Source organism: Toxotes jaculatrix, chromosome 19, assembly GCF_017976425.1.
Source record: "Toxotes jaculatrix isolate fToxJac2 chromosome 19, fToxJac2.pri, whole genome shotgun sequence".
In the NCBI taxonomy this organism is placed as follows: Eukaryota; Metazoa; Chordata; class Actinopteri; family Toxotidae; genus Toxotes; species Toxotes jaculatrix.
In genome coordinates, this window is record NC_054412.1 from 456,701 (window position 1) to 470,903 (window position 14,203).

General features: G+C 49.1%; 2 protein-coding genes across 2 annotated transcripts; both read right to left on the minus strand.

Annotated features, from left to right (window-relative positions):
* Positions 1 to 147: 147 nt before the first annotated feature.
* Positions 148 to 4,151, minus strand: id2b (inhibitor of DNA binding 2b). The gene is made up of 2 exons (XM_041064668.1): positions 3,569 to 4,151; positions 148 to 377 (listed from the first exon to the last, which is right to left on the minus strand). Exons 1-2 carry the CDS (start codon positions 3,986 to 3,988, stop codon positions 330 to 332), a joined length of 468 nt encoding a protein of 155 aa, XP_040920602.1. The 5' UTR covers positions 3,989 to 4,151; the 3' UTR covers positions 148 to 329.
* Positions 4,152 to 11,567: 7,416 nt separating this feature from the next.
* Positions 11,568 to 13,764, minus strand: LOC121199189 (transcription factor SOX-11-like). The gene has a single exon (XM_041063664.1). It carries the CDS (start codon positions 13,644 to 13,646, stop codon positions 12,447 to 12,449), a length of 1,200 nt encoding a protein of 399 aa, XP_040919598.1. The 5' UTR covers positions 13,647 to 13,764; the 3' UTR covers positions 11,568 to 12,446.
* Positions 13,765 to 14,203: the final 439 nt, after the last annotated feature.

Sequence of the window (14,203 nt, forward strand, 5' to 3'; positions counted from 1 at the left end):
TGTTTTTTTTTTTCTTCATTTGGTTTTCAAATAGAAATGAATCATCAGAGGTCTGAGTATAAACAGATTCACAGTCTGAGAACAAACATTTTCATCTTCAGAATAAAACATTGGTTTGAATCAGTGATAAACAGGTGAAGTTGGATCTGATGCTGACACGCTGTCGTTTATTCGCTGCAGAAAAGATTCATCACATTTCAGTTTCAGGATTTACAACAATAAAACGTCCAGGAAACTGCTCCCGCTTTCGTTCCATCTGTCATAATAAAGGTCCTCTAAGTTTTCAGAATAAGAGTCCAGTGACCGCAGACTCCTGAGGTGACTTCCTGTCAGTCTGCAGGTTTAAATGATCGGCTGATCTCAGGTGTGGTTCCTTTCTGCAGAAAACAGAAGCATCAACAATCAGCTAAAAGAAAATAAAAGCTGTTCCCTGTTTTCACATTAAGAGTCTGCATTCTGCCACCACACGGAGGAAGCTGTCACTGACCAAAAATAAACAAAAACAACGGAACAACAAGAAACAACAGCTGATTCTAAATAATATCACACTGAATCAGCAATGTTTCTTCTGACCTTTACTTTGAAGAGACAAAACTTCCTCCTCCGTGGTGGCAGACTTCAGGTCGGACTTCAAATCTGAAAATACGAGCTGAACGCAGTTTGATGAACGAGTCAGAAAAACGACTTTTTGTCTTATTTTGATATTTAAGCAGGAAGTTAATTACAACATCTCACAGGAAGTTACAGGTGCAGAACACCTTTGGTTAACACCTCAGCATCCGAGTTCAATCGATTCAATCCAGACTTCATCCAAACCACCACCACTACCCCACTGCGCAAAGACACGTCCAATTTTGGTCCCCTGAAGGTGCAGACTGTGACGCCAGAAGACGTCTTTTTCCCGACGTCTACCCAACGTCCAGTATTGACGTCCACAGCACCTCTGAATAAGGACTAATTGTTGTCCAAATGTGGTCGTTGTGGACGTCTTTTCTACGTCAAATTTAAACTCATGTTATACATCGTTTTTATTCTGCTTCTAGACTCTGTGCACGGCTGTAGTCCCACTTCAGAAGGTGGCACACTGTTCCAGTTCATTTTCCTACAGCTTCATTTGATTGTCTCAGCAGCAGGTGACAACTGGAAACGCACAAAGGTGAGATGCATTTCCAGTTTAAACCTGCTGCCGAGCCAACGAAGCTACAGGAAAATGAACTGGTACAGGAAACGGGTCCTCCACCTTTTGGAAACACATGGGACTACAGTTATACACAGAGGTTTACAATAAATCACAATTCAACCCCGACTTATTTATTTCCATTTTTATTTTTGTCAGTCACTGGCACAAACATGTCACTAATAAAGCTTTTGACTTCTGTTGAATTTCAGGAACATGAATTTCATGGCTTGCATGTGGACATTGCTTCAGTGTTCATCAGTTGAAGCAAACATGCTTTACTTTTGATTGTCTGCCAAAACTAAATGAAAGTGATAGCCAATAACTACCAGTAATAGAAAAATGCAAATAAATAAATATAAAAATAATAAAATAAATTACACAGCCCACCTTGTTTGGGTCTGTATCACAACAAATAAACATACATATAGAACAATAGAAATGTAAAACAATAAAAATTAAAGAGCTAAACAATGTGTTCTGAGGTAAAATCCAACCAGAATTATTCTGAATACAGAAGACAATGCACAAAGGCTGGGACAACATTCTCCATAATGGATAATCAGTCCTGAGTGACTGCTGTGTATCCTCCACTTCCACTTCTTTGCGGTCCTTTGCTTCATCCTCTGTCTCATCAAATTTCATTAATCCAACTGCACGAGCAGAAAAAGAAAACTTATTAGAAATATGTAAAGGAAATCTGCAGTCATGCTGTACTGCTCTCACCACGTGTACCCTTACGCAAAAATACGGTGACTACATAAATACACAAATACATTAAACAACAGGACATAACGCAAAATGTAATGCGGCTAGCAAACAAACTCCACTAAACAATGCTAACTAAACAATGCTAACAACACAACACAACACAACACAACAAACATACCACTTTGAAAACTACACACACACAATACTTACAGACTGTACGTTCCCTGGCTGAAACGTGTGCAACCACATTCAACTTTACGAGCTAATCTCTGTGTTACTGACCGAACTCACTGACTGAAGAAACGGAGCGGAGCGGAATTGGAACATTAACAGAAAGAGCGCTCACTCTGTCGCCGTTTCCAAAAACTAAGAAAAGTACAGAACACTCACTCTGGTACGATTTCCACGAACCAAAGGAAAATACACATTTTTATACTTTTTAACACTTTTAACTTATGAACTTTAAATACTTTTAACCTTTAAAGACAGCACACGTACACCAAGTCCCCATATTTGTAAGCAAAAATATGTTGCCTGTGCATCCACTGCCAATACTGGATTAATACATCTACATCACCACCTGCCTGTATCTTCGTGGCTCGCTAGCATGTAAAAAGCAATCCCCGCCGTGAGGGAGCCGCTAGATATAAAGTTCACAGCTTGTTCTTTTCGCTAGCTTAGCGAATTTAGCTTAGGCTAGCTACCAGCCTAGCTCTGTTAGTGAGCAGTGACTTAGCGACTTAACAATGCTTGTTCACGTTAATCCTTCAGCTAACGTGAATATTTTTAGGCACAGTCGTTTTAAAGTAATTCCAATTCCATTTAAACTATGGCCAATGTTTAGCTAACGTTAGCTGATACATGCAATGCCAACTGTAGCCACAGCAGTTTTAGGTAGTTTAAAACAACAAAGCTAGAACAGCTAACACTATAAATACATACATGAACATAAAATGAACAAACATGAGCAACTTACTTTCAACTTAGTGGTAAACGGTGATTCTTGATGTACGCTGAACGGAGCCGAGCGGCCACTTGCTTCCACAGAGATCAAACCAGAGACTGAGAGACAGACGGTTGATGAAATTCGAAGAATCGCGCCAAAAGCTCGGCGTGTTGCCTCGGCCAATCAGGGTGCCGTTTACTGGTTGGCTTATGACGACATGCTGCCTCAGCCAATCAGAGTGGCGTTCACTGGTTGAAATCATAAGAGTTATAATATCAAGGCTCCTATACCATGAAATTATTTTCTGAAGCCTAATTTCCAACAAGTTGCATTTCCAATAAACATATGAATAAAAACATAAACAAATAATAAATAAATAAATCATTAACAAATAATGTTTAATCACAAATAATCTATAATCGTATTCCTTAATCATGTTGATAACAACAATGTTGATATTTGTCATTAAAAAAATTACATTCATTAATAACGTCAATTTCCTCCACCTGTCTTAGACGTCCACGTGGGGTCGTGGTGAGACGTCCAAATATCGGACCTAGTTTGCACGTGGTGTAAATGTCCAGAACTGGTCATGGACCGACGGACGCAATATAGACACGATCTGCACGTCCATCAGACGTCTAATGTTTAGTGGGACACAACAACTACAGCACTACACACCGGTCAATACCTGTTCAATAACCAGATAAACGTCATCACACGCTGTCTCCTACCTGGCAGGTGTGGACCTTGTCACCGGAGCTCTGGCTGCTGTGTGGCCGCTGTTGGTGCTGCTGCTGCCGGTCACAGTGGTGGACTTCTCCCCGCTGTGGTTCTCCTCGGTCTCTGGCCGGGCGGGACGCGTCCAGCTCGGCCTGCAGGTCCAGGATGTAGTCGATGACATGCTGCAGGATCTCCACCCGGCTGGCCGCTCGTCCGGGGGGCAGACCGGGCACCAGCTGCCGCAGCAGCCGGTAGCACAGGTGCATGTCCTGCAGCAGGAGAACCGGGACCCGCGGATCCTCCGCCGCCGTCGGGCTCTTGTTCCGGCAGAAGACCGACAGATGGCTGCGAAGGCTCCGGCTCCTCGGACTCGGGGCGCCGCTGGTCCTTCTCCTCCTGCCCGCTGACAGCACCGGGCTCCCGGCTCTCATGTCTCGTGTTGGACGGTGGACTTCACATGAGAAAACCAGTCTCCACCTGAGCTGAGCTGAGCTGAGCTGCCGGATAAAACCTGCAAATACGGGTGCCTGCAGGGAGGGACGCTGACGGACAAACGGAGCAGGTGGAAACCATCGAACCGCCACAACAACTGTGTCCTCCGGACAGAGACTGATCCTAGGGGACTCGGACTGAGCCTCTTATACGGAGGCGGCAGTCTGAGCTGAGCGCTCATTGGCTCGAATGGGGGTCAATCATGTTTTCGAGCGAGCTGATTGGATCCTGAACAACCAGTCAATGAGTCGGACAGCTCACCTGTCACCTGTCTGCCGCTCAGAGACAGTCTCTCAGTCTGAGGGGTGGACAAAGACACCTGAGCAGCCTGGGGTCGTTTATTAGGCCTCAGTGTCAGCAGCTGAGATTTAAATAAAGTTTGGAAAAAAAGTTAAAGTCAAGAAAACGTCAAACTGCAGGTAGTACAGGTAGAGCGGAGAAGATGTTCCAGGATGAACTGCGAATGTAACCTGCAGCATCACAGCTGTTGCTATGGTTACCAGGCGCAGCAGAGCTGTGAGCTAAATGCTAACGTGTGATGTTTAACAATAAAGTTTGAATTCACGTCTGTTCCTGATTTGTGTCTCGCTCCACGTGTCTGCTGCAGGTCAGAGGTCATCTGAGCAGGAGGCAGCAGCAGCTGCTCCACAGTGGGTGTGATGGAGGTGGAGGTGGAGGTGGACCGTCTGCTGTCTGTGAGCTTCAGGACAGTTACAGTGTGTGAACAGTTTCCAGGAACAAACAACAAAAGAGCTGTTTGTTATGAAAATGTCTGAGTCCTAACAGTAAAACCGCAGGCCGTGTTTTGCATGTTGCAGCTGCGTGTTGGTGGATCAGAGCGACGCTGCGAGCTGCAGACACACTCTGATCACACAGGACGATAAGATGCAAAGCGTGAGGGCGGCTCATCGCCGCTTTAGTGCAGCTGTGCAAACGTCTCAGCTGCTGCTCGCACTAATTTAACTAGAGTCAAATGAGGGATCAGTTCTTCACAGGCTTCAGCAGAACTCAGGACAGAGGCTCAGGACACCTGCGTCCCCCAGTGTGCTCGACCAGACGAGGGAGGAGCTAAAACCAGCTGCAGTCAGATGTTTGAGTGTTACACTGCTGCAGAAACAAAAACCAGCTGGAGACGATTGAAGGATTTAAATCAAAATGCAAAGCAATGATTAACTAAGACACTGAAAGTCGGTAAACTATCAACCAGCAGCAGCAGCACACACCAAACCACTGAGGACAGACGGGACACCTGCAGACACACACCAGCCAATCAGGAGCCAGTATCGTTTGGCGTGAGCCTGACTTCAGACTGACTTTATTCTCATTTCATCTGAACTTGTCTCTTTAGGGTCCTGGTGTGTGTTCAGGTACAGATGCTGCAGCTGTGGGCGGCTGTGGTACTGCAGGGGTCCTCAGGGTCCTCCGGGGCCCAGGGTAATGGACTCTGCTGTCCATCAGGTAGCAGAGGAGGGGGAGGGCGGAGGAGGGAGGACAGGGGATGAAAGGCAGTGACACAGAAGTCCCCCCCTGCTGGGCTTCACCACACCAGCCAGGAACAGTCACGTCCAGCATCTGGTGTGGAGCTGCAGCGGCAGCAGCCTCCTCCTCATCACCCTCCTCTTCATCATCACACAGCGAGCGAACTTTACCTGCAGAGGAACCGAACACAGGTTCATACATAGAAACTTCTCAAACTTCTGAGATTATAACTGAAAAATGTCCTAATTTTGAAAAACGTTTAAACAGCGTCGTCAGCTGTCTGGTCTCTGTGTCCCAGTGGGTAAGTGAAGGGGACTAGAAGCAGCAAACCTCCTGAAGCCAACAGCTCATGTACCGACACACACACACACACACACACACACGCACGCACACCAGACGCAGCCAGCTGGTGTCTGTCTCTTAAAGGAGCAGTCCATCACTTGTATTTTCTGGGCTGTCCACTTCATTCAGCTTTAATCGTATATATTTTTGTCCCTCTTCCTTCTCCCTTCCATCGGTCCTGCTGTAGTGAGTCCATCTAGAGGCCGAAACAACAGAGTGAAGCACTCAGGCTGCAGTGGAGATCAGGCTCCATCAGGTGGCGCTAAAGACCAGGTAACATCCATGTGCCATCCCAGCAGAGCCTGCAGAGTGTGTGTGTGTGTGTGTGTGTGTGTGTGTGTGTGTGTGTGTGTGTGTGCTGTCGTTCTGCTTTTATAAACACTTGATTTTTATTGTTTGTTCAGAATCAGAAACTAAAGTCATGAAGAAGAAAGTCAGCTACGACTCCCACCATGCATTTCACTAACAAGCATCCAATCACTGAGCTCCGCACTCAGTCACATGCTCCACTGAAGGTGAGCTGAAGCTAAAACATTCAACTGTGGAGAATCTGAAGATTGAATAAACTCACCTTTAAATTCAGTTTTGGATGAATTCAGTAACCATGGCAACATGTTTTTGAATCAGTCAGCTGAGTAATAACAGAAAACACAGCTGAACTGTCAGAGGACACAGGACAGTTCTGTCTGGTGTCCATTACAGAGACACGTGTGAACCTGCTTAGAAATCACAGGGATAAAGATGTTGACATGGCTGCAGAACTTCACTGAGAATCCTGCTGATTTTAAGTTCCCTTCAGTGTCACAGTGATCGAGTCAGAGGAATCTGTTCATCCACAGCTTCACTGCAGACAGGAGCTGATCACAGCTGATTCAGCTGCTGTTACTGGGACAGTTGGACTGAATGTGGACAGATATGTAGGAATAAAGAACCTCTGAACTGAACTGAACAATAACAGACTCTACAAAACCCACTGATACAAACTTTTATCATGTTGCTCTCAGCAGACAGGGACTCACACACAGCAGCAGCAGCAGGATCCTTCAGCCTGTAGGTCGGAACATGAACCTGTGTGAGCTGCAGCAGAGTCTGGGTCTCAGTGACGGGGAAACCTGGACTCAGTGTTCATCACAAACCAGCTGTTTTTAAAACGTGTCCAGTGAAAGCTGCAGATTTCCTGACAAACAGACTGAGCATTGGATCTGATCTCCCCCCCTCCTCTTCCTCCACCTTTTTCTGCTGAGTAATACGTAGGTGATCCCCCCTCGCCCCCTCAGAGGAAGTGTGGGTGGTGGTGGTCACAGTCTTTCCTGTTGAATTATTAAGGCGGCGCCCCCACCCTCACCTCTGGCCAGCAGTGACATTTGCACCCAGCGGTGTCACTTCAAAGCAGCGCTGAGGCTCCACTGATGGATCTGGTTTCACCCCACGGTGCTGCGTTCACAGTCAGCTGGGATATTCACCACAGAGGGAAGGAAGAAATGTCTCCAGGCTGCAGAAACATGATCCTGCAGAAAAACAGGCAGCAAATGGAGAAGAAGAGTCTGGTGTGTGTGAGCACAGAGACTGAACAGACCTGCACCAGTCAGGTTTTAAACAACCCGTCTCAGAGTGAAGCAGACCTGGGAACTAACTGGAGGTCAGGACGTCTCCACCTCTGCTGCTGTCTCTCCACAAACACTCTGATCAGACGCTTCTTTGATTCATCATTAAGAAAACGTGAACTGAAGAAGATCGACGTGCAAAACTTCCCTCTGCGTAAATGAAGAATGGAAAGGTTAAATGTGCAGAGCAGAGGAGGAAGTGATGAGCGTTATCTGATGTCAACAGTCCGCTGGAGCCTTTCACCACATCAAAGTGCAGACACGGGCATTCTGGGAAATGTAGGAAATGATTCGAAAACAAAATCAAAGCTAAATTATTTATCAGTGTTTGACAGTGAGATGTTACAGCGCGTGTAAGCGGATGCATCACCATTCAAATTCTTCGCAGCATTTTTGGAAGCATGTGAAGGCATCACGGTCCAGGTGCAGTAAGTGAATGCATCACGCACTGATCGGCTCCAGCCTTTGGCTCTTAGTCTCAGGACTAAAAATAAAGTCCCTCCTGCCGTTTTGATGAGATGCTTCAGATAAACGTGACCTCTAAAAATAACACGGTAACGTCTGTGACCCCGCGGCGTTTTTACATCCTGCAGATAAGAGAGTTTAAGGTACAGTGAAAATATGCAAATAACAGTGAGAGGAAGCAGACGAGATGGAGGATAAGAGGCAGAAATGAGAGGAAGGATTAAAAAGCAGCACAGCTGTTCACTCTGCCATTAAAGAGCAGGAACACAGAGCCGGTGTGGAGACCACGTCTCCGCGCTCTGGGCTGCCAGGTTCGCTCAGTCTGGACTCAAACCAAGCGAGACTTCAGAGTTTCCTTTTGAGGAGCGTTCGTGAGGACACAGCTGCTTCCTCACAGTTCAGCACCAATCAGTATCTTCAGATTCAGGTTTCAGACCACCTGTTTGTTCTCAGGTCATCATCCACCTGCACCTTCATGAAACTGGTTCTGGTTCTGTTCAGACTCTCACAGCCCCTGGTTCAGGCCAGGGAAAGATCCTGGTCTGGTTTCTTACAGACGGGACCCTGGATGTGGACCTGGTCTCTGGGCCTGTCCCTGCACCACGGAGATTTAGCAGCCGACTGATGATGTTAATGTCAGGGGGTCACAGCTGTGTCCATTTTGTCTGGGGGGTGGGGCTGTCCCAGAGGAACCAGAGACCTTAACCTGCTCCCACAATGCTCTCTGTTGTTGTCACTTTATTGCCGGGGCTCTCCTCCTCCGCCGGCTCCCTGCTGTCGAGCTTTGTGGTGATAATTTGATTCTCGATGTTCATTTCCATATTTTGAAAAGCTGTTTCCCATTTTACAGCTGAGGCAGTAAAATCAGCTGCAGACGCAGGTAAAGATCAGCCCCAGCACAGTGACGTCTCTCTGGAAATGTCCTCACGTGTTTGAACAGCATAATGTTGCCATGGATTCAGTGACATGTGCAGACTGATGTGTTGACACTGAATCAGCTGTGATCAGCTCCTGATGTTCACACACTGCTCACTGTGACACTGAGGGAAACTTAAAAACAGCAGGATTCTGAATGAAGTTCTGCAGCTTCTGTTCCTCTGATCCGTGACTCAGATTCTTTACCTTTGCTTCTGCAACAAAACTCACTCACTCTCCATTTTCTGCTGAAAAGTTCTAAAATTAAAATCACTCTGCATCGTTTTTACCTCTGTGACCTCGGTGCAACCTCGTCTCCCCCATTACCCAGAAAGCCCGGCGTTCGTCTCAATTATCCTGAGCAGAATCCGCAGATTTATCAGACTGGAGAGGATCCAGCTGAGAGTCGACGCCGTCTTTGATCTGCTGCCAAACATCTGATCAGAGAGAACGCTGCAGATCAGCGGAGTATTTCCTGTGATATGAGTCTGATGTGTGTGATTACTGTGAGAGCGGCACGCGCTCGTTCCTCTGCTCTGGATCACGTGTCCAAGTTTGTTCCTGAATTCCTCCTGTTCACCACCGGTGCCTTGCTAAAGGGCAGCACAGCTGCAGTCCAAAGCTGCACTTTTTACTTCCTGCGCCACAGATGCTGTTAAACCAGAGGAACCAATCAGAGACCAGAGTGTTTCATCAACACAGCAGAGCAGGACACTGAAGCAGTGAGGCCTGACTGTGTGTGTATGTGTGTGTGTGTGTGTGTGTGTGTGTGTGTGTGTGTGTGCGCTGAGGTTAAATCCTCTTCGTCCATTCAGCCATGAAGGTTTCATTAGGAGCAGCAGTGTTGCATGACGTCGACGCCCACGACTGATCTCAGCCTGACACCCAGGAAGTGCTGTGTGGTGATGGTGGTGGCTGGTGGTGGTGGGTGGGGTTAGGGGGCGGTGGGTGGGGGTGAGGGGCCCCAGTCTTCTGTCTCTGTGCTGGTTTTGTGCGACGTGTGGAGGCTGTGGTGTCTTTGTCGTCTGTTCCTCGCACTGAGACAGACGATGAGTCCGTTTGCTGGTTTTCAGTGTCTGAGTCGTCGCTGCGTCAACAGCTGGACGCAGGACTGTGAGCAGCGAGGGGCGGGCTCTGTGGCCCCTAGGGCCCCGCTCATTATCTGGAGTTGTCACCCAGAATGCATGATTCATCCACGCAACTGTGTGTGGCGTGTGGATGCAAAGCCTGCTGGGAGTGGAGGCTAATGGGGGACTCTGTGGACCCAGGCTCGGTGTCGTGGTTACTGGTTAGTGAACAATCGTCTTCAACGATATGATGATACACACTGACTCACCTGATGCTCTGTGCAGGTATACACACCTGTACAGGTGGAGGAGAAACACACACACACACACACACACACGTGTGTCTCTGTGGGACCAGGACTCACCGAGCTGTGAGGGTTTGGGAAAGGTGGAGGTCATGGTTCACAGCCCGTCACCAAGTCCACGTCCACTGCATGGACACAGAGACAGAAGTGACCTCGCTCTGATGGACACTGCTGCTTTAAATCACCTGAGACAAAAAGACGACAAGGAGCTGAGCTGAGGGGATGAAGAGAAATCATTTATCAAACATCTGATCAGAATCTAAAATGTTCTGCCCTGAAACCAGAACCGACCCTGATGGCTCTGACCCTTCGTCCTCCTCCTCCTCCTCCTCCTCCTCCTCTTCCTCTTCCTCCTCCTCCTCCTCCTCCTCCTCCTCTTCCTCCTCCTCCTCCTCCTCTTCCTCCTCCTCCTCCTCTTCCTCCTCCTCCTCCTCGGGCCGGTTGCTGCTTTGGGTTTATTCTCCTCTCAGATCTGGATTCAGACTCCTGATAATCAGCAGCAGTTGAGAAAACAGACCAAGCTCGCAGTCTGAGCTCCCATTCGCCGACCCAGTGACCCCGTGACCTCCTGACCCCCCCTGAGACTCAGACCAATCACGCCTCAGCTCTGCATTCTGGGTAACACAAACAAACGAAGGGTGGAGTCTCAGTCAGACGAAGCAGAGCTGAAAGGTTTATTCTTGACCTTGGAAACATCAGGCTGAGAAAAACACTTCCACTCAACGTCTACTTACCAGTCTGTTCCTGAGCTTTTGACCATCGTCGTCCTTTCCTCTGAGCGTTTTTGGAAAGTTTGAACATCTGCAGCCTCACGGCGACCTGAGGAGGAAGGCGGAGTCAGGAGCTCTGAGGTGGACCTGAGCTCCAGTCAGTGCTCTGACACCAGCAGAGTCTCACTGATCTGACTCATCATGAGACATGTGGACCTGCTGGTCTCAGCCTCTGACTCCTGGTCACTGAGTCCATGTCCCGGACTCACACAGTGAGATGAAGGTTTGAGCTTCTGACTCTGAAACTTTATTTTTTTTATTTATTTCAGACCTGAAGCAACATGTGACTCCTCCTGCATCTGATCACGTGTCCAGTTTACTACAAACTGCTCTGCTGACCCATCAACAAGTCATCTGTTAAGAGGGAGACACTCCAATGAAAACGTGCTCAGAGAGGAGGGACAGACACCTGGACAATCTGTTAATGAAGATCGTGTAATGTGACTAAAAGCTTCAGAGCAGCTACTAAATGGACCTTATTCCAAAATCTCCACTCAACAGCTGTGCATCACAGATCAATGAGAGACAGGGGACCTGACTCAGTTCCAGCTGATTTATTCAGTTGTGGACATACAGACTTCATCATGAAGGACAAGTTAATGCAGTTTCTCCTTCTGCTACAAAAAAACTCGGGATGCTCCTTTATTTTTTCCTCTTTTCTTTTATATTGCACAAAAATAATGAGCAAAAACAAAAATGTGCCTGATTTAAAAAAACGAACCGAAAATCCAGTTTCTCTCCTGCGATCACTCACACACATGTACACAAAGTCCTCAACTTGAACTATTTTACACAACATATACACTCCGCCGCCTGGCTCCCTGTCCGCAACAACAAACAACTGCAAGGCATTAAAGCAAGGCAGGCTGCTGGGATTCGAACCCTCACATGCTCAGTAACAAACGATAATGTTCAACAGTCTGAATGAAAAGTGGTAGAAGAAGAAGAAGTGCCTGGAAACCCTGTGACATTCCCTTTGACTGTACAAAAATATGGCTGAAAATAGTTTTAAATCTGGGTTCTTTACAAAGATGAGGTATGTTTGGTCCTGTAAATATCAAAACATGCTTCCCGCCGCAGCTGGGGGCGGTTTGGGCTGCAAACTCAACATTTAATGACATTTCCCACCCGGAAAACCCAACATGGAAACTAAAGGAGGAGAGTGTCCGTGTACAGTCCTGCTGCTGCCGGGAGCCGCAGCTAACACGCTCCCGGTCTTAGTGTTAACCAGTCACTCTGAAATCAAAATCCATAAAACCCTGCTGAGGTGATTCCGTCTCTGTCTTTGTGTGTCCGGGGGTACCCCCCAAAGCCATGCGCTCTGCGCAACCTGAGCCCGGGCAGCAGCCGCCACATCACCCCGGTCCCCAGAACCGGCTCCGGGGAAGATGAGGCGGATGAAAAACGGCAGTCTCTGGCCCGGTGTGGTATGGATTCCCCCTCCGCGGGATCAGTAAGTGAACACCAGGTCCGAGAAGTTGGCCTCCAGCCAGTCCCCGGCGATCATCTCGCTGAGCTCCGGGGTGCAGTAATCCGGGAACTCGAAGTGGGACCCGAGGCTGCCCTCGCTGCCGCATGAGTCCAAGTCTTTATCTACCAGGGACAGACTCAGGTTCCCCGGGGTCGAGCTGGAAGACGAGTTCCACGGCTCAGAGGAGGCGTGGAAGCCGGCCAGGAGGCTCAAGGTGAAGTCGTTCCCCTCCGCGGGGAGATCGTCCAGGTCCTCCCCGCAGCAGGAGGAGGTGGAACCGGACCGGGAAGAGGATGCGGGGGAGAGGGAGGCCGGGTAGGCGGAGGTGCTGGTGCCCTGTCGGGTGATGTTTTTGAAGCTGTAGAAGAGCCGGCCGGACGACTCGTACATGCTGCTTCCCTCCGGTTCGGTGGCGGGGGAGCTCAGACTCAAGCTGGCGGGAACCTTGGCGAGGCTGTACCGGGACGGCTCGTCCTCCTCGTCTGCTTTGAGCTCCCGCTCCTCCTCGGAGTCGTCATCATCGTCGTCGTCGTCTTCATCCTCCTCCTCATCGTCGGTGAACTCCCGTTTAACGAGCTTGCTGGTTTTAAAGCTGGTGGTCAGCACGTACCGGTACCGGGGATCCGGGTGCTGGTGGTGCGGGAGGTGGCTGCTCGCTCTGCCGGGACCGACCGCCGGCTTGCTGGGTTTCAACTTGGAGAATTTCTTCGTGGCGGCGGGATTTTTACTAACGGGTCTGACTCCGGTTTTCTCCGGGGACTGAGCGGGTGGCTTCCCCGCAGGAAACGCACACCCGTCCGTCTTGGGCTTCTTCTTTGGCCGGTACTTGTAGTCTGGGTAGTCGGCCATGTGCTTGAGCCGGAGCCGCTCCGCCTCCCGGATGAACGGGATCTTTTCGGTGTCTTTTAACATTTTCCACCGCTTCCCGAGTCGTTTGGAGATCTCCGCGTTGTGCATGTCCGGTGACTGCTCCATGATCTTCCTCCTCTCGATCTTGGACCACACCATGAAGGCGTTCATGGGCCGTTTAATGTGCCCCGACGCTGTTTTACACCAGTCCGGCTTCAGCGGCACGGGGCTGCACGCCGACGCCGCCAGCAGCTCGCTATCCTCCGGGTCGGTCGCCTCGCGGGACCCGGGGTTAGCCCGCGCCCCGCCATGCTCCGTGTGCTGAACCATAATCCGAATTAACGTTTCAAACCAACCGCGGCAGACGTGCGCAGCCCACCGGAGACGCGCTCACCACTTTATCTGAGTCGTTTCTCGGGTTTCCGCTTGTCTCTCCGCGGCTCCTCAGACCGACAGCATCTCTCACTACGGTTAAACTTCCAAACCGGCGTCTTATTAACCGGCTGATCATGCGCGCGATGGATCCGCTCTCGACCAATCACAACCTCGAGACCACAACCTTCCCGCCTCCGCGACATTCTCAGCCAATCACAGCTCCTCTAGCCTCCCGTGTGCCTGCCCACTGGCGTCTGGCCGTTACTTCAAATCAATTGATAAAACATTACAGTGAAAGTGATCGATATTTATCGGCTGTTTGTTGTTGGTGCGTTTTTCACTCTGTGTTTTCCTGTCGGTGTGTGTGACACACACACACACACACACACACACACACACACACACACACACACACACACTGTCTCCTCACAGCACACACACACACACACACACACACACACACACACACACACACACACACACACACACACACACACAACCTGCCAAGGGTT

What these genes read in the sequence shown, in the direction of transcription:
- id2b (XM_041064668.1), bottom strand. Translation starts at nt 3,988, where the DNA reads ATGAGAGCCGGGAGCCCGGTGCTGTCAGCGGGCAGGAGGAGAAGGACC. An exon ending in ACAAGGTCCACACCTGCCAG is followed by an intron (nt 378 to 3,568) that starts GTAGGAGACAGC and finishes TGTTTTCTGCAG; the next exon opens with AAAGGAACCACACCTGAGAT.
- LOC121199189 (XM_041063664.1), bottom strand. Translation starts at nt 13,646, where the DNA reads ATGGTTCAGCACACGGAGCATGGCGGGGCGCGGGCTAACCCCGGGTCC.